The following is a 27,126-nucleotide window of genomic DNA, read 5'->3' as shown; positions in this document are numbered from 1 at the left end:
GCACTTTTACTAGCAATAGGACCTGATGGTCAGAGTGGTGAGAGCTACCTTTGTCTATATGCCTGTTCTTAAAGGAAAATAACCCTGAGAAAATAATAAAGCCAAGAGGCAGGCAGAGTATTTACTTTTAAACATCACATTTGGAAACTAAAAATCAAGTCCATTTAGCCTTATATGAAAATAATTAAATGTAATGGAAAACCAAAGATACCATATGTGTAGAACTTGGGAGCCATGGGACAAAGTCACAGCTGTGCAGCTTGTAGTCATCATAAAACATAAGAAGAGCCATCAGAACAAGGCTCCATCAGGAGCCCGAGCACAGCAGCACCCTCCTGCCCATGTTCCCCAGAAACTGGTGTACACAGTCCCACCACCTGGAGGTAGCACACAGCCATCCAGACCAGTAGCCATTGATAGCCTTCTCCAGGAATTTGTGTAACTCCCTTGTGAAGCCATTCAAATTGGTGGCCATCACTACATCCTGTGGTACCGATTTCCATAGTTTAACTATGTGCTGTGTGAAGAAGTACTTCCTTTTATCTGTCTGGAATCTCCCACCAATCAGTTTCATAGGATGATCCCGGGTTCTAGTAATTTGAGAGGAGGAAAATGTTTCCCTATCCAAATTCTCCACACCATGCATGATTTGGTAGACCTCTATCATGTCTCCCCTTACCCTCCTTTTTTCCAAGCTAAACAATCCCAGCTGTTGTCACCTTCTCTCATAGGGGAGATGCTCCAGCCCCTTGATCATTTTAGTTGCCCCTTTCTGCACTATTTTCAGCTCAGGATACCCTTTTTTAGGTGTGGTGACCAGAAATGGACACAGTATTCCAACTGAGGCCGCACCATAGATTGGTATGGGGGCAGTATAATATTGGCAGTTTTATTCTCCTTTTCTAATTATGACTAACATGGGTTTGCCTTTTTTTACAGCGGCTGCATACTAGGTTGACATCTTTATTGAGCTGTCCACCACAACCCCAAGATCTCTTTCCTGGTCAGTCACTGCTAGCTCAGAGCCCATCAAGCTATACTTGAAGTTGGGATTTTTTGCCCCAACGTGCTCACTTTACACTTGCTTACATTGAACCGCATTGCCATTTAGATGCCCGGTCTCCCAGTTTGGAGAGATCCTTCACAATTCTTTTCTTGAACCACCATAAATAATTTGGTGTCATCGGCAAACTTGGCCACTTCACTGCTCACTCCTAATTCCAGATGATTCAGAACAGGTTGAAAAGCATTGGTCCTAATACAGATCCCTGTGGGACTCCACTATTTACTTCCCTCCATTGGGAGAATTTACCATTTATTCCTATCTCTGTTTTCTGTTCTTTAATCAGTTACTGATCTATAAGAGGGCCTGTTCTCTTATTCCATGACTGCTAAGTTTGCTCAAGAGTGTTTGGTGAGGGACTTTGTCAAAAGCCTTTTGGAAGTCCAAGTAAACAATGTCTACCAGATCACTCCCATCTACATGTTTAATGATACTCTCAAACAACTCTAAAACGTTAATGAGATACAACTTACCTTTGTAGAAGCGACTGTTGATTCTTTTTTCAGCAGGGCTTGTCCTTCTATATGCTTACTAATGTTATCTTTAATAATTCCTTCAACCAATTTACTTGGAACAGACATTAAGCTAACTGGCCTGTAATTTCCCAGACCTCTCTGGATCCCTTTTTGAAAACTGGAGTTACATTGGCCATCTTCCAGTCCTATGGTATAGAGGCTGATCTTAGGGACATGTTGCATATTTTGGTTAGAAGATCAGCAATTTCATATTTGAGTTCATTGATTATTCTAGGATGGATACCATCTGGGCTTGGTGATTTGCTTTCAATTTATCAATAAGGTTGAGAACTTCATCTTTTGTCACCACGATTTTCCTCAGTTCTTCAGACTCCCTTCCTGAAAACATCTGTTCAGGCACAGGTATCTGTCCTATATCTTCTGCAGTGAAGACAGATGAAAAGAATTCATTCAGCTTCTCTGCAATCTCCTTGTCCTCCAGTACTCCTTTAACTCCATTGTCATCCGATGGTCCAACTGCCTCCCTAGCTGTTTTCTGCTTAGCTTTTCTTAATTTTCTAAACTTTTTTTCTGCAATATGAGGAATTACAAATAAGCCGTGCATATTCTTTTGACATTGCTTATCTACAGTATGCTTGAGACAGATATTTTAATCAAAGTTCCTTACAATAGTTATCTTCAAACCTTGTAACAACCTCCCCCAAGCTTATACTCTCCAGGGCTCTCCTAGTACTTTCCAGGACTAAAACTCATAGATTTCCTGCCCATTGGCCATGCTGGTTGGGACTAATGGGAGTTGAAATCCAAAACATCTGGAGGGCACAAAGTTGGGGAAGGCTGCCTTACAACAACTGTGCTTCAGATTTGCTCTGATCTGTAATACAGTGGTTCAGTTCAATGCTTAACCCCAGTAAATGCATTTCTTTGGGTTTGCGTATTTTCCTTCCCTTCATGGGAAGAGGACAGCGCACACAGCTTTGGCAATATGGCTCAACTGAGCAAGCAACTTGGCCAAGCTGCCCAGCATATCCACATCCAAACTGGTATTTGAATCCAATTACTACCAAATATCCACTGACTCGTGCTTATTCTTACAAATATATAGGCAAGGCTATGTGGTGTATCCAAATGTGCTGGAGAAAGACTTCGGTATTGTGTTGTATAAAACTGTGTATCCTTCAGTGAAGGGGGTAAAGAATTCTTCAACAAGCATTATTAAGAGAGCAATCCTGGGGCCACAGGATTTATCAGAATAACCCTTCCAAGACTTTAGACGAAGCTTCCATCTTGGAGGTATGTTTCAGATTATGGAGCCTCCATCTGAGCCTCCATGTAGGTTTCCGAGGTGGTTCCCTCTATAAGGTTGGAAAAATAAGCTTGTTGGGGTGGGTGGCAATGATGGGGAGGACATGGATCCACTTGTTTCACAGGCTTCTCAGCCCCCAACACAGGGGAATAAAAGTTGGTCTAAATGGAAGGGAATGCTCTTCCTCTGTCCATGGACCCCTCGCCCCAACTTTTGCCCTGCCAACAAGAGCCTGACAGGGCTTTGAGGAGATCAAAACCTCCGATATTGGAGGCTCTGATCTGTGGGCATAGGATTGCCTTATATATTAATAAATAAAATAAGACAGCTGCTCCAGTTTGCTTATTAATCAATGACAATCAACACCCTTGCATGGAAGCAACATGTTATTGTTCCTTTTTTATTTTAAGATAGAAGAAACAAATTTAAGAGTATTATCAAAGTCTCTGAAAATAAATTCATAAAAGAAACCTCACAGGTGTAGGAAAACATGCATGGTCAATACACAAGAGTTTTATCATTTATAGGCATGATAACTTGTACCATTCCAGTAAATTAAAACAGAATGGGAAATGGAAACTAGAGCATTAAGATACACAATCCACTCTGCGCTACTGTGATGACCCATAAGAAAGACACAGTGATTTTTAAAAGTGGTACATGTTCTAAAAATGTAAAACATTACCAAATTGAATATGCTCATGTGGACACTGGTGGAAATATTAAAATAGAATGTGTCACGCTAAATACTGGCATCCCACAAAATTCTACATAATCTTTAAAAAAATGTCTAAAACCCTTTGCGTTTGTGCTAAAATAAAATATCCCCTCCCACAAAGTTACTTGGATGTCAGTCTTAACTCATGGCACAAATGCACTCTTCTGGACAGAGTCCAGAAATGAAGAAAGGCAGTCCAATTGCATTCCTAGTACTCTTGGGGTAGGTTGGTGAAGAACATGGACATACTCAACATGGACAAAATATGTTTGACAGTTTGGGTCCAATCTTTCTGGGAGCCAAAGTGAGGTTTTATTCTGATCTACCAATGGGAAGTATAAGAGCACTTCTGGAAGAAGTGGGAGAACTAAAGTCAAGCTACATTTTAAAGTAAAGTCCTTTCATTTGAAAATTATAGCACTGCAGGTGAAGTGATTACATGAAGATAAGAATTTGCTCACGTTAGCAAAGAAACAGTCACTGACCTATCAAAAATGTTTTTAAAAACACATTTTACAAGATTGCTTTACCAGAGGATGTAAGAGGATGTTGTATGGGGCACCTTCAGGAATAACCAAAATGTTGGTTAACATGATTGTACATATTTTCTCCATGGCTACAGATTCTCTTTCATGTGGAAATGACTACTGGGGGGGGGGGGGGGGCAACGTATATATCATCCTGGTCTGGCTGTTAGAAATAAAGATCCCCACATATAATGTCATGCTTGCAAGGCAATACATATTGACAACCAGATCACATTCAGTTCTGAAGCAACCATCTTCTTATTTTCAGAGGTCCTGCTAACAATCACTCTCAGAATCTAGTAAACTCAAGATAATGCCTTCTACAACCCCCTTTCAAGACAGAAGAACAGCAACCAAAACATTATGCAGATTTCCAAGGTCAAAACGATCAAAAACTAAATAAAAGGAAATGAATAGAATCTGGAAACTTGTACATTAAACACAGCAGTACATGTGCATGCGTGTGAGAAAAAGACTGTGTTTAGATTTCCCTGCAAGCTCTTCCCCGAAGTGGTGTCCTGCAGATGTTTTGGATTACAAATCCCACCAGCACCAGCCATGGCCAATGTTCAGGGATGATGGGAGTAGTAATCCAAAACACCTAGAGGGTACTACGTTGAAGAAGGCGCCCTTTTGGCTGGCACCCTTTTTTCTGATCTCTGTGTGGCTCTAAAGAATAACTGAATTAACTGAAAAAGGGGAAAATATAATTCTGTTTTTTGCTCTGTTCCAGGATTTCCAGTAGAAGATCATGTATATATGCTGCCCAGGCAGAAGGACGCTACTCAAACATGTCCTCAAACATACGCTGGCCCATAGCTATATAATGCTCTTTCTCCTCCAGAGTCATTTGGGCCACCAGCTCAGGCCGCTGGTTTACTTGACTGTAAGAAAATAGGCATCCTGCCACCATGACAGTGGGATCCTCTGTCACTACCTCAAACTCATCATCATCTTCCTCTGTCAGCCCATAGAGAGTTGTTGCAGCAGTGGCTCCATGCAGAGGGGAGTCCTCATCTGATTCGCTTGTCTCGCTCTCAGAATCACTGGCATTGGTGTTAGGTAATGGAGCAATCCCTCCCATGGCGGCCACAGAGGCAGAGGTGGTTTTCTTTTCATGGATGAGCAGAGCACGCATCACTTCCTCATTATTGTCTAAGGCAGCCTGACCCTCTTCTCCTTCCTGCAATGTATCTGTATCTTGACCACCTGCAAGAAAGCAATGGATATTATGAGAAACAGAAATAAGGAAACAATTTATATGAGCTACTGCTGAGATACTGCATTAATTTCAAGGGCACAAAAATACTGAGAAGAGTTCATGTAATAAGCACCTTAAGGAGATGAATCATCAAGATTTCATCAAGAGTAAATATAGGGTTATCATTTGCATAAATGAAAAGCCCACCCCAATTGCTGGTTGGACCATCAGAACATTATTTTAGTGCTGGGCTCCTCAACACCTCCACAATGCAGGTGATGACCTATAAAGCCCTAAATGGCCTTGGCCCAGAATACCCATGAGACTGGCTCCACCTTTGTATTCCACCATGACCTTTAAGATCAACTGACAGGGCCCTCTTTAATGTACTACTTATGTGCTGTTAAGCTTGTAGAGGCTCAAGTGAAACAATCGGAGTTTACCTTTTGTATCTGGTTTACCTTTTGTATCTGGCTTTGGTTGGTTATCTTGGGGTATTAGTAAAAACAAAGTAGATCTTGCAAGCCTGAAATCTGCTCACTCCTGCAGATATCCTATCCTCTCAAACAAAGGGAACCTGAATCAGGCCCTCAAAGATGATCTTAACAGGCAGGTGGCTTCATGTGAGCAGAGGCACTGAGATATGCAGGTCCTAGAGCTTGAAGGCCTTTTAAAGTCAACACCGGTTCCTTGAATTACACCTGGAAGCTGGTCCACATGACATAGGAGCAATTGGATATCATCTCACCTGCCAATGCTCACCAAACGTTGGACTGGCATTCTGCACTAGCTGCAAGTTATAGACACCCACTACCTATATCAGGGGTGCACAACCTTTTCAGTCTCAAGGGCTGTGATGCTGGCTTAGGGGCCAGCCACACACACACACACACACACACACACACACACACACGTACGTACACACAAAAATGTATGCATGTGCACATACACCCCTCCCCAGTGATTCTGATACGGATTGCTCTTTCCTTGCTGTTAGCAACAGTGGGGAAAGAGCAAACTGTATGATTCCTGGGAGAGGGAGAGCCAAGGAGGAAAGAGCTATGTGTATCAGGGTCATGGGAGGAGGGAATTTGGTGGCTCCAGGGGTGGGGTCAGGACACTTGTGTGGGTCCGCAATTAAAGGGTGGGGGTGCATGCAGCCCATGGGATGCTAGTAAGCCTTTTATTAATATGTTTGGAACATTCCGTTAATAGACTCTATGGGAGTGTTCAGATGTTATATCAACCATGGTTTGGTGCTATGGGAACAACCCTTACAGGACCTTTGGGTTTGTGTACTCCTCTTCTGCCTTCGGTTCAATGCTGCAACTCCCTCCCTCAGTCCTGGTTTGTGACAAACCATAGTTTGTCATTTCCACCAAATCTTCAGGGTTTTTAAAAGACAGGCAGCTTCTAGAACTACCCAACCATTGCTCTTCTGCTATAATCTCCAAGTGGAATGGCAATTGATGTTCCACAATACCACAGATATTGCACTTTTTCCTGGGTGGGCATTCCACTATGTTGCTTCTACACTAGTGGGTATGACATGGCTCGAGACAATTTTATAAAATTGACTTTTTGGTTATCAGTTATTTCATTTATGTAAAACTCCTTATTAAAATGCTATTACCTGATATTTCCAAGACTTATAAAAAAATTTCACTTTTAAAGTGTCTTAGGACAAATTGGGAATGAACCCCATGTTGCTAAAATGGTAACAAGATACAATTTTTAAAAAATGCTGTAAATTTTTTCATTTAAGAACTATTGTGTGACTAGTTCTTAACACACATACATATATAGCCAAACAAGAATTAAACAAACATGAATTAAAATCAATAAATCAATAAAAACATCTCAGTCTGGTGATCAAACAGTGCCCGCTGGAAAGGTAATACTGAAGATTTGACAAGTGGTGATAGGTGCACCTACCTGCTACAGGGTTTCACATGTCAAAACTGCATCTTTTGAAGAAAATGGTAGAATGGTACCAAGAACAGTCCACATCTATGGTGACTGCATTACTGCAGTGACCTTCACTATTTTTCAAGCAAGAGCCACTTTGGCTCTAGGCACCACCACCGAAGCCACTTGAGGGCCTCTTCCTGGACTGTGGCGCCTCTCTCCCTCTCCCCCGGTCAAGTGCGACACTGCGGATTTGGCTGCAGGCCTTTTTGGGCCTCTCCTCCCATTCCTCCTCCTCGTTGTCCAAGCAAGGGCACAGTTAGCAAGAAAGCAAATTCCCACAGGCTCACTTGGACCTTGGATTGGGATGGACATTTTTCTCAATACTGAATGCTCTGCTGTACAGAGTGCTGCAAAATCTCCCAGCACAACTCTTTCTCTCATCCACACATTTGATTTCCCTCCAGCCCCTGTCCCTGCACCACTGCAGCTCACTAATCACATTACTCTTTGCTTCTTGGGCTTCTCCTCCCACCACAGCTAATTGTCTGATTGTTCCTACATTCACCTCTCACCTCCACCAGCCTCTTTACAGCTGAGGCAAGTCTCCTCATTCCCAAGCCCTGAAGCCTCCTCCAGTAGCCCAGATCACAGTAGCTGGCCCACTGCTAAAGTGAACAAGGCATACTTAAAAAGCCCCTTCTGAGAGGGAGCAGCTACTGCAAATGGGGGGGGGGGGATGGGGCACAGAGAGCCACACTTGAGGTGTTAGGCAGCTGCTAGTGGCACTCGGGCTTTGCAGTGAAGGATATTGCACTACTGGTTTTCGTTTTCTCAAGAAGCTGGATTTTTGGCAGTCTGAGAAAAGATGAAAGAACCACAGTGAAAACACGGGAGTGACTTAATGACATCACATAGATACCGTGTAAAGCAGGGCTGGGGGGAATCTTTGTCAGCCCAAGGGCTGAATTGGTTTCAGCCACCCCATGACTAGCATGTGGTCCTGCAACGTGATTGTCCACACTCTCCATCACACACACTGCACCTCCCCCCACTGCAATTAGGCTTTTATAAAGTCTTAATGCAGCATGGGTGGGAAGCAGGGAAACTTTCCTATCTCTGAACAGCAATTGGAGATAAGACAGGAAAGCTGGTGGGCTGGATGAGGACCTTGCATAGGCTGGAGGCTTCCTGTCCCTGCTATAAAAGGTGAGTGAATGTGTGTGAAGGTGAGTGAATGTGGCAATTCCACATTAAACACCTAGTGTGGAAGCACCCCAGAGCAGGATCAAACTATGGTTTTCAATCCAGGTTTGCAGGGTAAGCATGAACCAATTTGCTTATTTGGATGAAACGGCAATCTATTATTTGCCCCGAACTAGGATATGAGGGATGGAGGCATGAGGGGAGAAGGGAATGCATGAATATCTTTTAGGCTCACAGACCCCAGTCTGATGTTGCATCTGAACCAGCCCTATTGTCCATCTAACTAAATCACCTGCAGTCAATCTAGAAAGCAATACAGAAGAAAGCAAAGTGTTCAGGGTTTGTGTATAAAAGCCAAGGTCATGATTAGTGTTGAAAAGCTTTTTCAAGTTCATCTGGTGCTCTGCATTTGAGTTGTTAGATGAGCTGAGCAGTCCTTAAAATGAACTGGTATAGTGTAGTGGCTAAGAGACTGCATGACAAATTATGAAACTCTTGGTCTGAATCTCACCTTGGCCATCAACTTGGCAGGCAGCCTTCAGCCATCAACACTCAGCTCCCCAGCCCCCCGTCTGCAATACAGGGATGATAGTTCCAGGTCTACTTTACACTGTTGTTGTAAGGATTACATTAAGATAATCTATGTGCTGCACTTTAAGCATTCTAAAAGCACTACATACATTTTATGTAGTGCAAATAAGGGGGAAGATCCCATGGTTCCCTTGCGTGGGTGGCCTGGTCCACTGGTCTTGGTGTGTGGGTGGCTCGCGCTGGTGCATATGTTGCTCCTACGGTGGCTGTGAGATAGTGTGTCTGGGGAGAAGCCCTGAAACAAGCAGAAACGCTCATTTCTGGAAGGGACAGGTCACAGGACCAGCTGTGTACGCACCAGGACCAGCGGACCTGGCTGCCTACGCAATGGCACCACTGGATCCTGCCCAAAGTGCCACAGGACATTGGTTTTATTGCAATAGATGAACTCTTCTGGAACTCAAGTCTTCCAAATCTAATGAAAAGAGGTGAACATCTTTAATTCTAATAGCCAACTTTTCAACCCAGGACAGAAAATCTGTCACTGAACTGCCAGTGTCAGGCAGCAAACATCTTACACAACAGAGGAAGAATGAAGCGCTAGGATGGTATGTGGGGTTGTGGTTGTATGCACATGCATGTACACTGGGATATGGAATGTATACTTCCCTATTCAGAGAGACCCTTTGAATTGTGCAACATCTCTCTCCCCCTTTAAATTTCGTACCTTCTTTGACCTCATCAGGATCATAAGCACCTTGCACTGTGCTCTCCCGCAGCCAAATTGGCCTCTCTCTGGGTGGTTTCCCTTCATTTGTTGGCTGATGCAGATCTTCCTGGTCCTCCATGCTGATGATTACATTCTGGGTGTACAAGTCCTCATAAGAGGGTCCCTTTGTGGTCCAGGCTTCTCTGTGCTTCTCACTTGGTAGACCACTGTTTCCCAATGCACCAACAGCTCGTTCCTTGCTGCATATAGTCACAAAACATCACACACATTGCTAACACAAATGTTGCAAATTATTTAAATAAACTGAATTGTTAAACAAATCTAAACAGCTATTAGATATCACTCAACAAGCTATGCACCTTGCAGACTTCTCAACAGGGTCATTATCCTGGGAATTTCTGGGAATTTCCACTAGCGGTATGAATTTTAAGGGAAATTAAACAGCACTGTATGTTTATAACTGGGTAGTATCCAATAGGGACCATGCATGTGCTACCAGCTCCTCCAGGCCCTGGTCCGCCTGTGACCAACCCAGGTCACGCCCCTTTCAGGAGCTGGTGTTTTCACTTGCGTTGGGGCTTGCCTGTGGAAGTGCTATATCACAGCCATGCGCGGACTGTGGCAGGTGGGAGTGGCCACACACGGATTGGGGCTGGCACACAGCCCCTGTTGGATACCACCCAATGTCACCACTTTCACAAGGATATAGAATTAAACAATTTGGGAACACAACAGATGGGTTAAATACAAGCCTGGTCTAGACATGCAGTAGAAAAAGTGCAAGAATTCTGAGGAGATAGAATAGCCTGTATTACGTTAGACTGTAAGCAGAGGAAAACATTTTAGATGCTCTCTTGTGTTCAAAAACACAAAACTTTGCCTACAAGTAGAAATTAGCACCTCCAAGGAGCAGGCTGGACTAGCTCCTCTCTTCTGATACATTTCTTGCCTTTTAAAACTTGCATGCAGGTTGTTTTTTTTTAAACGCAGGGGAACATTAAATCTGCAGCCTGAAGTGGAACAATCCACTCTACCACCTAGTTCTTCTTCATGTATAGAGAGACCAGGCCTCAATTTAATATACAGATAATGGGTTGGATCCAGATTTAGGCACATGGAAGAGGGCTGGTAGAAGTAGCCTTCTCCATCTCTTCCTCCCCATGCTATACAGAGTCAGGGGAGCTTATTGAATGGTGTAGGCTGTGGTGCAGGGACAAACAGGGAGGATCCCTGAAACTCAAACTCAGGTGGAGGTACTTTCCATGACCAGGGCTCTGTTCACAAAAGGTGCTTCTGCCCAATTTTCAGGACCACAGCCTACCCAATTCAGCAGCCCCCCCCCCCCCATGTAGCATTTGCAGGTTGGGGGGCTGCTGTGGGGAGGAGCAGGCAAGTAAGTCTGCTTCTGCCGTCCCAGCTAGACACAACTAAATCTGGATCCAACTCAATGTAATCTGTCATGAGTGGACAAAGTGTTGTAGTTTAATAGTACTCTGAACTTCTTACTTGTAATTTGATCATATAATATTTGTAGTTGGTATTATGAATAGACTGGGCATACATTTATTAGGAGCTGAATGGTCAGTGCTTCTTCAAACATGTTACTGGATTATGGAGGCTTTCATATAAGTTATGTTCTTAAAGCAAGTGTTATGTTTATTTTGTTCAGCTTTTTCCTTGAAAAAGCCTAATTCCAAATACTTGGGGAATTGTGGGTCTCCTCATATAAAATTTTAGATACACATAGGAATCTGTTGCCATCTTACTGTAGGATGTGTTTGAGTCTACAGCAGGGTAGGCAAACCTTTTGAGCATATTTGGTAATTTGAACAACTGTCCTGGGCACCACCACAAAATGGCTGCCATGGCAGACATAGCTAGTCACAAAGGACAAATAAGCTGCCCAAAAGACTGAGTACAACACAAGAGGTGGGATCTAAGCCCCAACACAATAAACAAATCCTTTGAACCCAGTTTTCAGTGCCAAAAGAAACATATTTCACAGAAGTGAAACTTTCTTTCTCCCTCTCCCTCCACCCTTGGCCAGCCAACTCATTCCCCCCATTTTTCTCACTCTGGATCACCACCTATACACTCTCTCTCTGCCCCATCACTATAAGCCCCCAGCCATCCACACACACAAGCACCCCTTGTATCCATCATGCATGCATGTATGCATCCCTTTCCTTTCTCTTCACTGCAAGCACAAGAAAAACCACACTCACTCTTTTTCAGGATCCCCTCAAAATCTCCCTTAAACCTTCTTTTCTTTCCCTCTCTTTTTCACACACCTGTAGCCCCCATCCATCCAGACATACAAGTATACAGCCCTCCCCAATGTCCCCCTGCCCTCGTTGCTCCCAGCTGTCTCCCCAGACCCCACTGGCTTCCTGTTGGCTTCCTTGCTGGCCCCAGCTGGCTTACCACTGCTCTTCATAGCCCCCCCCCCCCATTTCCCATACAGAAGTATCAGGAGTTACTCATTCTTTTTGCCCTGCCTTTTCTTGGTGGCTTGGCATGCTGCAGAGAAAAGCACTGGTCTGCAGCTGCCTGCCACCTTAATTTCCTAAGAATGTCTGAGCCCCACATGCAGTCCAGAGGCATTAATAGGAAATTAAGATGGCAGCAGCTGGAGGCCCTCATTTTGCTCTGAAGTGATTTCAGCTGCCAGTAAAAGAGAGGTCATTTTAAAAAGTGGGAGAGGTTGGGCCTCTGAGAAAGCAGTAGGCACTGAGAAAGGCATACCTCTGGTCCAAAACCACTCCATGATTGAGAAACATGAAAAAAATGTACGGAAATTAGTTTCTATGGTGCCATTTTCAAGATTTGGCACAAAATGGGGTTGCCACCTTTTAACGGTACAATCTAGCCATTACGTACAATCTAGCCATTCACCATATATGCTGAACAAAATGAGTAGGACACTGAGGGGCTTACTATGATCACAGTGTAATTTTGGGTATCTAGTAAAAATGTTTACTTATTTGAAAAACAGGTGATAAGCAGGTCACTTTATAATCCCTACATATCAATTCCAGTTTTCAAAATGGGTATGCATATGAATGGCACAGGCGACCACCAGCAAACCCCACCCTAACGAATTAACTCAGAATACAGATCTCTAGGGAAAGGTTGCCTGCTCCCACTGTAGAATTCTTGTTGAGTCGTCTTGCCTATGCTAATCAATTGGAGCAAACAGAGAATCCATATTAAAACAAAGTGTAGGAGAATGGAAGATGGGCCTTGACTCCCTCATTTGATCTGTAACTCTTGCTAGTCACTGCACTGAGAGAACTGAAAATATTTTTCCTAATTGATGGAATTCCTGTTATAGGCAAGCAACGTAAATGGTAACACTTCTTTGTAAGACTATATTTCTAATGAAAAGCTAAAGCCTATATGGGTGAAGATGCTTTGTCAAAGCTCGTTATGTTTACTAGGTGATCCTCCGCATTCAGAATTAAGCATCATTGAGTTCCATGGAGTTTACTCACTGGTAAGTACACATTCAACTGCAGTCAAGCGACAAAAACAGTTAGTCTTTAAGGTGCTACAGGACTCCTCTTGAAAAACAGGTCATTCTACCTTTAACTTTGTAGTAAAAATTCTTAGGAAGAATTAAGATAGGCATCTTATTAGCCAAAATCCACATTTTGAGTTTTGTACCAGAGAACAATGGATAATATCCAATAAAGTTGGTGTGCACACGGCCAGCCCTGGAGGCCCTGGTTTGCACATGCACCACCAGCCCAGGTCTGTGCACGGCCACAATATAGAGTTGTTGGGGACAAGCCCTGACACACACAAAAACGCTGGTTTCTGGAAGGGGTACAGCTTGCTCCCAGGGCATGCGCAGATCGCCCCATTGGATACTACCCAATGTAAATGCTGTTCAATATTTCAGCTTGTATAAAACATAAATATTTGAATGGGGGTGGTGAGAAAAGAAATAGTCCTACAAATATGAAATGGAAAAAGACCGTCAAGTGGTGTGGAATAAACCACAGGTTAAAAGTAAAAAAATATGAGGAGGGCTCTGGATAGGGGTGAATGCTCCTTCCTTGTTCTCCTTTTCCTCTCAGAGGCTTTTGATACTGTTGACCACGGTATCCTCCTGGACCGCCTGGGGGGGTTGGGCATTGGAGACACCGTATTATGGTGGTTCCGGTCCTTCCTCTCCGGCAGGTACCAGAGGGTAGCACTGGCAGAGGAGGTTTCGGACCCATGGCCACTCACTTGTGGGGTGCCACAGGGTTCCATCCTCTCCCTGATGCTATTTAACATCTATGTGAAGCCCCTGGGGGCTATCATCAGGAGGTTTGGGGTGCAGTGTCATCAATATGCGGATGACACGCAGCTCTACCTCTCATTCAAATCTTCACCAAGGTTGGCCGTAGAATCCCTGTCCAAATGTCTGGAGACAGTGAGTGGCTGGATGGGGAGGAATAAGCTGAAGCTGAACCCTGACAAGACCGAGGTACTTTTGGTGGGAGACAAGAGGAGGTTGGGGGATGTCAACCTGGTGTTGAATGGGGTATGGCTACCCTTGAAAAACCAGGTCCGCAGCCTGGGGGTCGTTTTAGACTCCCAGCTGTCCATGGAGGCTCAGGTGTCAGCTGTGAGCCGGACAGTGTTGTACCAATTCCATCTGTTACAGCGGCTGTGCCCCTACCTTCCCTACCATCTGCTCCCATTGGTAGTACATCTCCTGGTCTCCTCTCATTTACAATAGTGTAATGTGCTCTACGTGGGGTTACCCTTGTAGATGGTTCGGAAGCTGCAGCTGGTGCAGAATAGGGCGGCTCGCCTGATTAAAGGCAGCCGCTCGCATGATCACATTACTCTGGTGCTGAAGGAGTTGCACTGGTTACCAGTTGTTTTCCGAGCCAAATTCAAGGTGTTGGTTTTGACCGTTAAAGCCCTATATGGTTCCGGCCCAGCCTATGTCAAGGAGCACCTCCAGCAACACCAGACAGGCCGCTTAACAAGATCAGCCTCAGATGGCCTTCTCTCTGTCCCATCAGCCAGGACAACTAGGCTGGTGAGGATGAGAGAGAGAGGGCCTTCTCTGTGGTGGCCTCCCTAGGGAACTGCCTCCCTAGGGAACTCTGCCATGCCCCCTCTTTAATGAGCTTCTGCCACGCATTAAAAACTTGGTTGTTCAGGCAGGCATTTGGAGTAGGTTCAGGTATTTTTAGAAATACAATGTTTTAATGTGGAATTTTATTGTTTTAAACTGTCAGAGTGGCCGGGTGACCGGCCAGATGGGTGATTAAGAAGTTTAATAAATAAATAAATAAATAAAAGAAAATTCATGTGTTCATCAAACAACGTAAAGCATGACAGTACAATATTCCCACATAAGCGTATAGGATTAAAGCTTGAATTATAAAACTTCATTAGGCAATATCTCTGTTGATAAATGCATATAATATTGTTGCACTATTATGGTAGAATAATAGCATAACATTATATTTATTTATCAACAGATATTGTCTGAAGTTATATAACTCAGTCCTATAGACCTATGTGGGAGCAAGCCCCATTTAACTTGCTTCTGAGTAGACATGTATAGGATTGTACTGTTGGGTGTTATGTAGGTTGATTAACTTCACAGCTGGACTTTATAGCTGGCTAATAGGAACTTGGGTGGGCTTGACTACCAAGCCCACCCATAATTTGAAGTCCCCTAGACAAATCACACGGTCCAGTTCTAACACATCCAACACCAATATTGTTGGAAGAAACTATTAATACATCAAATTATATTTGTGAAGACTACCAACACGTCAATATTAGGTGTAGAGAGTTCAGTACCCTGGCCCACCTCTGCTTCAGTGCAAGAATCTCCATAGGCTCAGGTTCAAGTAATTCATAGGCTAAGTTAACATCCTCAGTTTCACGGAGCAGTGCATAGATAGGCTCTATCTGTTCATTAAACCGTGCCACAAGTGTTCGCGCATCCTTTTTGGGCATTGCTGACTCATCTTCCTCCACTTCAGTCTCACAAAAGGTACAGCGAAAAATTCCTGGGCAAAAGAGAAGCTGCTTAGAACTGAGAGAGACGTAAGCATCATTTTAAGTATATTCATTGTAAGGAACTACCTTACACTCAGATAAATACACCTTGAAGTTGGAGTCACACTTTAACACTTAATCCTATATACAACCTTCTCCCCTAAGGGTATTTCACTTCCTTAGGCTAGACGTCGGAAACATGAGGCTTGTATGATACATCCAGGTTTCCAAGGCATTTTATGTGGCTTGTGCAGCTCTATGATCTCCAGGATTTGCAAGACAAAGAGATTTTTGTGGGCTGCATTTAGCTTTCAGCCTTATGCCAGCTACCCCAACCTAGGCAACAGGGTGAAAGGAATCAGAGGTTGATTATACAATGGTTATATGAGCGATATTTGCTTTTGTTCTTTGAGAAACCATTCCCCAAATAGTCATCTACCCAGATAACCTCAGCCAAAGATCTATGTTGAAGCTATGTTGTGGATTTTGACTTCTGCATCAATTATGTTCAGTCTGTTTTCTGACCTTTCCACAGCCTATGTGCTTGGGACTGTATCTGTAGCTCAATAAAACATTAATTAGTTAACTCTCAGTTGCAGAGCACCTAAAATGATATCAACAGAATATGAGCAGATAACTCCCCAAAGCTGATCTCTATGATGTAAACAAAAGACAATCAAAATGGCTTGCTGTTCACCTGCCACCCACAATTAGTATTATTTTAATCTCTGTCATTAAATGACATAAATAATGTCACCATCATGTAACACTCCCAGGAAAAAGGAGCTGTGACTGAGTGACTTCAGCAGGGAAGCCTTCTCTCCAGAACTGTTAGTTTGTTCAGAGTAAATTTGAGCTGCTAAATATTTTTTCTCAACTTCCTGAATTTATTTTCACTTGAATAGTTCCTATAAAAAGAAATGTGATCTAAGGCCCTGCAATTGCTAGTCACTTTTAATTCTATTTTCTCTCAGCTACAATGAAGTTAAATGATGCCTTTTTAATTATGTCCAACAGCTTCTTCTCAATGTGATTCAACTTACATCACATTGTGATGTAAAGAAGATATTGTCTGAAGTTATATAACTCATTCCTATAGACTTACGTGGGAGCAAGCCCCATTTAACTTGCTTCTGAGTAGACATGTATAGGATTGTGCTGTTGGTTCTTTAAGCTCCTGGCTATTCCCCCCGCTACATTAGCACATCAACTGTGCACCATTCTAAATGGTAAACATCTAGAAAAACACATGGTAACACTGAACAAATAATAGTGCTAACAAAATAACAGAAGGCTGTGCTTGAAGGTCAATGATACCACTTGAGAGTATGCTGAGAAGAAAAAGCAGCATGGGAAAGACACTGAAATAATAGTAAGGCTTAGTAGCAAGCTAACCATTTTCTTTTGAATATAATCAGTTTTTGTATGCTTACAGATTGCCACATTCTTTAAATTAACCCCCTTTCTTCTGAGCAGATGAAGAATAATCTCTCCATCCCAAATGCCACCTTGACACAATGACTGCTCATACCAATGTCATGGTCTACACAAAGATAGTTCAAGAGACTTGGTTCCCTTTGACTCCTCGCTTTCTTCTCTCACCACACACCTGAGCTCTGGAGGAGGTAATGGCAGTCTGCAGAGCCTTATGGTGGGGGTATCCCAGTGATCACCGCAAAATGGGTGCGTGGAGAAGGGAGCAAGTGTCATGATGGCAGCTGTTGGAAAGTCTCCCTTTTGCCCAGTGTTTGTAAGCAAGAATCCCCCCCCCCCACCCAGTTTTGTTACTAAACCCAGCTTTAGGGCAATCATTACTCTCAAGTGGTATCCATGCCTATATTTTAGTTCTGGGGATTGGACATCCTATGCATCAGAAAAGGGATTCTGTTTGGGCTACCTCACACAATAAGTCAAAAGTGAGAAGGCACTCTGCTTCACTTCCAATGTATCTATCTTGGTTGAGCCCAGTGGCACCATGAGACACAGGCCTTTTTGTATGCATGGAAGAACAAATTCTGCCTCTTTTTGAAGTAGGAGAAACCACTGTGGCTGCCCCTGACAGCCAGACTCTCCCTCTGTGGAGGAGCCCAACCAGGGCAGCTTCAACTTTCCAACTGCTTAGAAAGGTTAAGGTGTAGTGGAGTTGCACATGTGCAGCCATCAGGAGACTCATAACAGCAGCAGATGCCTGGCCATCAACTCTGTGCACTGGATAGTTGGAAGGGGGAGGGTGTTCTTTTTGCTGGAATCCTGTGCATGCTCAGCAATTGAAGTTGAGGGGAGAGCTTGTGGGGCTCTTTCAGGAAGCACCTCCAGAACCAAGCAGCAGCAACGTGCGCTTCTTTCTCCTCCTCCATTTTAAATATCTCGCACCTCCTCCCTGCTTTCCTTCTCCTCCGACCTCACAGAGCAAGTTGTAGGTTGGCGCCAGGCTCACTTTCCCTCCCCATCAGGGTGCACATAGCTCACTCTTTCAGGGAGACAGTGGCAGCAGGTACTGTTGGTGGTGGTAAAGAGGAAGCTGCAGTGTGCACTTCCTCCCTGCAACTCACACTTTCTTTCCATCCTCTTCTTTGTATCTGCCCACAATTGGAGGCTGTGTGCTTTCTTTGCAGGAATGGAGAGAGCCTTGCAGGCAACTTGATAGGTGATTTTGCAACTGTGGGCAATACACTGGGGATACTGAGCTTTTATACACAAGGCATTTATTGTGCGCTTGTCATTCTTTACTCATGGTTGTTTATGGGTTCTTTAGACAGCACTGTGACCCTCTCGTTTCACTTGTTTCTTAAGAGCACTTTCCCGGGATTTTTTAGAGTGGGGAAAATTGAGTATTTGTGAAAGTGAAGGAAAATGTATTTTCCTACTTGTGTAATTGCGTTATTCTGCTATTGTACATCGCCACTTAGAGGTTATGTAGCAGAAAAGCAGGAAAGAAAAAGCTCGTTGTGTAGACCTTGGATCTCAATTCTGTGATGAAACCAAAAGTAGATACAGCAGATTAACAGCCTTGTGTAGTAAAGTTCAACAGCTCTAAACTCTATATTTAACAGACCCATTCCCAGAAGCAAAAGTGCAGAATTCAGTATAGATACAGAATTGGATATATCACAGTGGCACAATTGCTATGATATATTGGTGGGACTTGTTGCTGACAGGGAGATCAACAAGAACTACTGGGGAACTACCATATGTGAGCAACCTGTGGTCCTCATTCAGTTTTCAGTGCAGCCTACACAAATGCCCAAGCTGCTACTGCCAAATTTTACTGCCACCTCTTGGGGCTAGGGGGAATTGTGTGTGGGAATGACCATTCCCACATGCTGCTCTCCTTGTTTAAGCTGCACTCTCTCTAGCCCAAACAGCTGAGCAGCAGACTTGTGACAGCGCATTTGTGATGGGGAGGGCAGTGCACAGCGAGAGTCATCCCCATGAAAATTCTGCTCTGCACAGCCTGCCAAACAACTATTGTTTGCCAAGTAGTTGTTTGGCAAGCTGTGCAGAGCATGATTTTCATGGGGAGGATGTGATTTACTTGGGGAGAACCCACGATGGAAAAGGCAGAAATATTTGCAGGTTTAATTTGGCTAAGGCCAGACCTGCCTACTTGTGGCTCCAGCCATGGCCACAGGCATGCAGCCCTGGACCCACATCACATACAGTCATCAGGGACAAAAAAAGAAATACAGACTAAGTTTTGTGTCACCACACTTGAGACAGAAAAGACTGCAAGCTTTACTTAACATTTACAGGGATCTTCTTGTTACAGATAAAGCAGGCAAAGTAAAGGAGGCAAAAGTGAACCAAAGCCGGCACCACAATTCCCTACATCTGTTAACCATTTAGTGGCTTTTCAACCAGTTATATTTTTGTCCATACAGTGGGTTTTAACTAATGGGTGTTGCTTATTCCAGCAAAAGGTTGCTCATCCCTGTCTTATATGACAGCTGTATGCTGGCTCCAAATTATGTTTCTGCAGTATTTTTCCTTTAGTTCTCTTTTATCTCTTTACATTCAAAACACATTCCCATTAACTTTTCACACCAGCAGTCCTATTTTTAATGTCTAATTCATATGCTACTGCAGTGGCATGAATGTTACTTCTCTGTGTTCTTGTCCCTTGCAACCCTGGTAACATCTATTAAGGTTAGAACATGTATTCCACAGGAATCAACAAAATTACATGGTTTATTCCCTTATCAGCATCAGCTCTCCCTGGTAAGGAACCAAATAGTTTGTCCAACCCATCTGGGCTGTTCAACAGTTGAATGCTTTTACCTTACCTGTCATAGGATCAAACAACTGATTTGCCTCTAAGTCTGTGAAAGTGCTGAAACAAATGGGACATCTGAAGGAGGCTCGGTTGGTGGAGTCTCTTTCATCTGTCTCGATCCTCCTCCTCATGTGGTCTAGCTTGTACTTTACCACGTTGACCAGTAGGCGGTAATTGATAAAATAGAAGTTGTGCCGGGTAGTCTTGCCATCTGGGGCTGTCTCCACTCTCATCCTGCATTTGATGAACTTGTCACCTTTAAGGGTGTTGAGAATAGCTCGCAGCTGCTTCCGATCAAATTTCAACAACTCCAACATGTCCTCCTCTTTTACACATGGGTTCCGAATTAGAATGTCAAGGGCCAAAGCATGTTCAGTACCATAGAAGCCACGTACCACATACTTGGCAAGACGTTTCAGAGCAGCTGGGACTTCAGTAAGAACATCTGGGTCTGTCATATCAAGCGTACTGCAAGACAATGGAAGGAAACTGTCCAGTAATTTTGATTACTTCAGCTGTGTTCCTTCTGCCACTCCTTCAAGTTAGCAGCATCACATCTACTAACACTCTACAATGGTAGCACACTGTCTTTACAGTAAAATAATAGATTTTACTATTATTTACTACTGATAGAACCAAAGAGGCACCATCTTAAAGTGTTGGCAGCCATCTGAGGCAGCCTCCTACAGTGGAAAGTCCCAGAGGAAGATAGTCCTATCAGCTGCCTTGTTGGCAACAACAGTAACAGTCTGCTTCATATCAGGTACAGCCAGAGGAGCGCCCCCTCCCCCAAGTAGCCGCCACTCCTGCAGCTGGTTAGAACCAGTTCCAGCTAGATCGTTTCCTGCCCAGCTTGCAAGGACAGGTCCTTGTAGGCCCCTTCCAACCCTACTATTTTATGAGGTCAGCCGTAGAGACATGTCAACTATGCTTGCTCAATGAAGTTCATGAATATTATGTGGCCCACCCTGCATAGCTAATGAGGTCATTATACTGAATGTATATAAGCTGTAACAAAAACAACTAGGGTGTGGTTCTCCTTTGTGGCGTTAGCCGCGAGAATCCACCTGAACAGCGCTGTTTGTCTCCTGCCAAATAAAACTGCGTTGGACTGAATCTCAGAGTTCTGTGTGTCTCTAAGGGGATACTGGCATACCCCTCCTAGAGGTTCGTTCCTAGAGGGAACGAACTTAAGTATAATTTGTGCAACAAATGGCGACTCCACTGGGACTTTTCCTCTAGTCAACCCCCATGGCCAAACGACCTCCAACGGCAATGAATGAAGTGCGCACCGGAAGCCTGAATTAGGAGCCGCCATTCCCCTGCTTCTCGGACATTCTGTGTGTCTCTAAGGGGATATTGGCATACCCCTCCTAGAGGGAATGAACTTAAGCATAATTTGTGCAGCACTACCACCCACAATGGCTGAGTTTTGAACACCTACCTAGGATCAGAAATTGCAGAATCAGTTAAATACAATCTTTTAGTATGGCCAGCATGAATTTTGGAGTTAGGCTTCCATGAGCTGGAAATTCAAGATTTTTAAAATGAAAATGTTAGGCCCAGTTTATCACCTGCAGAAGTTTTCAATTTTGAGATGGAAAAGGCAGAAATATTTGCAGGCTTAATAAAGCCAGGCTAATTATCCAAGTAAGCAGCAGCATATCAACTCTGTTCTGTGGTAGTTTTAACACTAACATGTCAGTGATTATCTAGAACCAGTATATAATAATTCATGTTGAAGGAATTAGAAGAATGTCGTGAAGAGATTCCTTTGGAGGCTTAAAATATTATCTGAACAAGATAACTGGACAAGAATGTTATTAATGTTCTAAGACAGAGAGTGGATTCAGCACCTACCTTCTCTCCCTGGCTCTGGTGATATCCCTTAAAGATTTCAAAACAATAAGGAGGATGAAAGAAACAGGTTCATTCATTTTAGCAGGCTACTTTATTTTCAGCTGGCCAATGCCATGTGTTTTCACAATTCCATGGGAGAGAACATTTCTGCAATATTATGTTATTATCTCTGTCATCAAGACAAAGCTGATGGAGCACTGAAATCAGAACCGATAGCTAATGCTATTAGAAAAATCTCAAGTTCTCCATGTGATACAATTTATAAGCCATCTCCGAACTATAACTAAGCCCCATGTATGCCTCAGTAACAGCTGACTCAAATCTGTCAACTGCATCACTACTGAGATCTTGCTAGGAATCATTCAATAATTTGCTTCTACTGCCCTTGAGGAGCCTGTAGATATTTTCTTGGACACCAAATATATATGCATTTCTAGTTTCCAAGATACTTTCTCCATATGAACATAAAGCCTGAGAAGATGAATCCTGAACATAAAGCCTATTGAAATTTGGGGAACCTACATGTGACCCAGCCATTAACCTTCAAGTAAATGGTTTGCTCAGTGTTCTTGCAAGTGCAGAGACAAACAAAAACTTCTTAAGGAGCAATCCAATGCATGTTTGGACACGCATAGTGTCTAAACATGCATAGGATTGCTCCTTAAGAAGTTTTTGTGTCTAAGCATGCATAGGATTGCACCCTTAATTTCCAATGGTCTCCCTCCATCTCTGAACAGATAGAAGTCTGGAAATGGCATGCAGGCTAATCCTCCTAAACAGTATAACAACTATATGGCTTACTGATTCATAACTATTTATCCTTTAGTGTTGAGGCTGATAACAGCCTTTTTTGCTGTATCAGCCAATCAGTATGCACTTTTGTTTTGGAATATATGAAGTAAAAATGAAGGGCAGATTATTTAAATGTATCCACGCTGCTAGACATCATTCAAATTAGACATGGTTTGCTGGCTACGTGGGCAGGTGGGCAAGATTTCTGAATATATATTCAACACTCTATTACTCCCATACATATTTCTAGTTCAAAACCTTCTTCTGTCTTTTTACTATTCAAACCTTCCCTCCTCTTTCAAGATTGAAAGATCTTGAAGATTAAACATATCCAATATGAATCTCATCCTTTTTTTTCTCCCCTTCTTGTCCCCGCACCGCCTTTTCCTTTTTTCTTTTCCTTATAGCAAGGGAGTTATTAGTGATTACTGTTTCACAATATAAATTTTCCCCTTTTTTGCTTTGTTTGTCTTTTGTTATCATTGTGTTACAAATAAAGAAATAAAAACCAACAACAATCCTTACATAACCCTAAAACAGACAATGGGTTATGCAAGAATTGTCATGTCATGTGAACAGCCTGCATCAGAAGTGCTCTTATCATGGTGTTCAAGGATCTTCTCCTGAACAAATCTAAGGATCAGTTCTCATTCTTCTTGGCCTTTCTGCAAACCTTTATTGGATTGGTCCTATTCGTGGATCATACCACTCTCCTTCAGCTTTCAATGCATCTTCTAATGTTCCTTTGGCAAATCTCCTTTTGTGTCTTTCTCACTGCCCTCACAAAGGTTTCCATTTGGGTATATAATTTTCTGGCTTCTATACTTTCTATGCGAGTTCACTCATTCTCATCAGTTAGGCTGTTTGAACAGCCACCTATACTTGAACAACCACCTATGCTGGAACTTGAAATATGTTTTTAACCTTGACTTCTGCCATGTCCTTTGCTACTTTTACACCTTCCATGTGTCCCCAATTCAGATGTTAATCTTCATATGGAAAAACAAGGAAAACTTACAAACATTTTATCAGCATCAGCTCTATTACAATATTCACTCATTTTCTACATATAAATCAGTGCTGTGTAGATTTTTAAGAAAGCAGTCTTGAGATGGTGAGGAAAATGTCTCTTAACACATTGGTACAAGAAATTATTCTGGTAATTTGTTTCTCCTTCAAGTGGACTCCCAGAATAGTGTTTGGTAACCTAGCTCAGATCAGTAGTAACCTAGCTCAGCCTTTTGTGAGCCCCTCCAAAGAACAAGCCACATTTCAAAATCACATACAAAGATGGGTTACATTTGTCTATTTTTTATACCAAGAGGGATGTGCATGTGACAGGAGCTGAACCTTATGTCTTTTCATATAGACCATTGTACCAGACATGTTTCTGCTATCAGAACTAGGCTTGGAGAAAAAGGAATTTAGGTGAAAGAATACAGGAAGGTGTAGTTTCAACTTAGAACATAAAAATATAAGAAGAGCCATGCTGGATCAGACTGAGGGTCCATCTAGTCCAGCATTCTGTTCACACAGTGGCCAACCAGCTGTTGACAGGGAACTCACAAGCAGGGCATGAGTGCAAAAGCACCCTCCCACCCATGTTCCCCAGAAACTGGTGTAAATAGGCTCACTGCCTCTGGTTCTGGAGGTAGCACATAGTCATCAGGACTAGTAGCCATTGATAGCCTTTTCCTCCAGGAATTTGTCCAGCCCCCTTTTAAAGCCATCCAAATTGGTGGCCATCACTACATCTTGTGGTAGCGAATTCCATAGCACAACTATGCTTCGCACAACTATGCGTTGTGTGAAGAAGTACCTCCTTTTATCTGTCCTGAATCTCCCACCAATCAGTTTCATAGGATGACCCCAGGTTCTAGTATTTTGAGAGAGAAAAAAATGTCTCCCAATCCACATTCTCCACACCATGCGTGATTTTGTAGACCTCTATCATGTCTCCCCTTACCCTCCTTTTTTCCGAGCTAAACAATCCCAGCTGTTGTCACCTTCTCTCACAGGGGAGATGCTCTAGCCCCTTGATCATTTTAGTTGCCCCTTCCTGCACTAATTATGCTTAACATGGAATTTGCCTTTTTTACAGCGGCCGCATACTGGGTTGACATCTTTACTGAGCTGTCCACCCCAAGATCTCTTTCCTGGTCAGTCACTGCTACCTCAGATCCCATCAGGCTACACTTGAAGTTGGGATTTTTTTGCCCCAACATGCATCACTTTACACTTGCTTACATTGAACTGCATTTGCCATTTAGATGCCCAGTCTCCCAGTTTGGAGAGATCCTTTTGGATCCTTCACAATCCCTTTTTGTTTTAACCATCCTAAATAATTTGGTGTCATCGGCAAACTTGGCCACTTCACTGATCACTCCTACTTTCAGATCATTTATGAATAGGTTGAGAAGCATTGGTTCTAATACAGATCCCTGTGGGACCCCACTATTTACTTCCCTCCATTGGGAGAATTTACCAGTTATTCCTACTCTCTGCTTTCTGTTCTTTAACCAGTTGCTGATCCATAAGAGGACCTGTCCTCTTATTCCATGACTGCTAAGTTTGCTCAAGAGTGTTTGGTGAGGGACTTTGTCAAAAGCCTTTTGGAAGTCCAAGTAAACAATGTCTACCAGATTACCCCCATCTACATGTTTATTGATACTCTCAAAGAACTCTAAAACATTACTGAGACAGGACTTACCTTTGCAGAAGCCGTGTTGATTCTTTTTCAGCAGGGCTTGTCCTTATATAAATGCTTACTAATGTTATCTTTAATAATTCCTTCAACCAATTTACTTGGAACAGAACATTAAGCTAACTGGCCTTTAATTTCCCAGATCTCCCTGGATCCCTTTTTGAAAACTGGAGTTACATTGGCCATCTTCCAGTCCTCTGGTATAGAGTAGAGGCTGATCTTAGGGACATGTTGCATATTTTGGTTAGAAAATCAGCAATTTTATATTTGAGTTCTGTGAGAACTCTAGGATGGATACCATGTGGGCCTGGTGATTTATTTGCTTTCAATTTATCAATAAAGTTGAGAACTTTGTCTTTCGTCACCACTATTTGCCTCAGTTCCTCAGACTCCCTTTCCGAAAACATCCATTCAGGCACAGGTATCTGTCCTATATCTTTTACAGTGAAGCCGGATGAAAAAAAATTATTCAGCTTCTCTGCAATCTCCTTGTCCTCCTTTAACTCCATTGTCATCCAATGGTCCAACTGCCTCCCTAGCTGGTTTTCTGCTTCTGATATATTTAAAGAATTCTTTATTGTTGGCCCTGATGTTGTTAGCGATATGCTCTTCAAAATGCTTTTTTGCATCTCTTATTGTCTGCTTGCATCACCTTTGTGCAAGCTTGTGCTCCCTTTTGTTTCCCTCACTTGGGCAAGACTTCCATTTTCTGAAGGAAGCTCTCTTTTCTCTAATAGCTTCCTTGACAGTATTTGTTAAGCATGCCGGCAACCTCTTGGACTTGGTGCTGCCTTTCCTAACCTGGCTGCCTTTCCTTTAGCTGGGCTTCTATTATTGTGGGTTTGAGTAATCTCCAAGTATTCTGAAGAGATTTAATCCTCTTGACTCCCCCTTTTAACTTCATTTTCACCAATTCTCTCATTTTAGAGATGTTTCCTCTTTTGAAGACAAATGTGACTGTGTTGGACTTCCTGGGCAATTTTCCACTTAAATATATATTAAATCTGATAGCACTGTGATCACTTCCTTCACCACCATTCCTTTTTCATGTTTTAAAATCAGACACCCCCGTTTTCTATGTGGTAAATGGAGGCAAACATGTGTTTGGGCTCTACCAGTGGAACTGCAGATGGAAGCTCACATGACTGCTCTTTTATACAAAGAATCCCGCTAATGGAAAACAAGTTTACCTCTGGCATACTAGTCTTTAAATGAACAAGGAAAGTGGCATTGCTGCTGCTCACGTGAAGAAGCATTCGATCACATGACCCTGCGCTAGCAGTATAGGCAAGACACCGGTCGACCACTTCAGTGAGAACTGAGAGGAGCCTCTTCAGCTCTCTTGGTCCCCTTCGCACCAAAAAGCAAAAAAGACCTGGGAGGGTGGAAGCAGGAACTACCACAGGGTAGTCCCGGCTGATTCCATGAAGGTCGAGGGTCGGCGAGACCGCAACATTGGTCGATAAGATGGTTATCAGCGGGAGCCAAGAGAAACGGATAAGACATGGGTGAATAACCCGACCTCCTAACCCTCTGAGGCAGTTTAACTGACCTGCGAGGCGGCCAAGTAAATCCGTTCACCGCTGCTGGCCCGACTGGTTTGCGTCAGGTAGGCACAAAAGAGTCCCACTGTCGCATTTACGTCACTGTTATGCGACACTCTGTGCTGTTCTTCCGGCTTCGTGATCCTTCGCCGCGCTCGAAAAGCCAATAGTTGAGCGGCAATTGAAACGAATAGCGTGATTATCAGCCAACAGAAAGAGAGAGAATCGCACGGGTCGATCGGCGATTGGCTTGTCTTGGGAGAAAGGGT

General features: G+C 43.2%; 1 protein-coding gene across 4 annotated transcripts; it reads right to left on the bottom strand.

The window, feature by feature from the left end:
- Positions 1 to 225: 225 nt before the first annotated feature.
- GTF2E1 (general transcription factor IIE subunit 1) lies at positions 226 to 26,968 on the bottom strand. 4 transcript variants are annotated; one of them, XM_084835368.1, is made up of 5 exons: positions 21,402 to 26,968; positions 19,968 to 20,425; positions 15,494 to 15,695; positions 9,664 to 9,905; positions 226 to 5,299 (listed from the first exon to the last, which is right to left on the bottom strand). In XM_084835368.1, exons 2-5 carry the CDS (start codon positions 20,413 to 20,415, stop codon positions 4,872 to 4,874), a joined length of 1,320 nt encoding a protein of 439 aa, XP_084691494.1. In that variant the 5' UTR covers positions 20,416 to 20,425; positions 21,402 to 26,968; the 3' UTR covers positions 226 to 4,871. The 4 variants fall into 4 exon arrangements, with proteins under 4 accessions (XP_084691494.1, XP_084691495.1, XP_084691496.1 ...); XM_084835369.1 differs by having other exon boundaries at positions 25,320 to 26,968; XM_084835370.1 differs by having other exon boundaries at positions 19,968 to 20,446; positions 26,866 to 26,968.
- Between the last annotated feature and the right edge of the window lie 158 nt (positions 26,969 to 27,126).

Source organism: Heloderma suspectum, chromosome 2 (assembly GCF_057233095.1).
Source record: "Heloderma suspectum isolate Gila_16-S chromosome 2, 16-S_ref, whole genome shotgun sequence".
NCBI classification, from domain to species: Eukaryota; Metazoa; Chordata; class Lepidosauria; order Squamata; family Helodermatidae; genus Heloderma; species Heloderma suspectum.
This window is presented reverse-complemented; position numbering and strand designations above follow the sequence as displayed.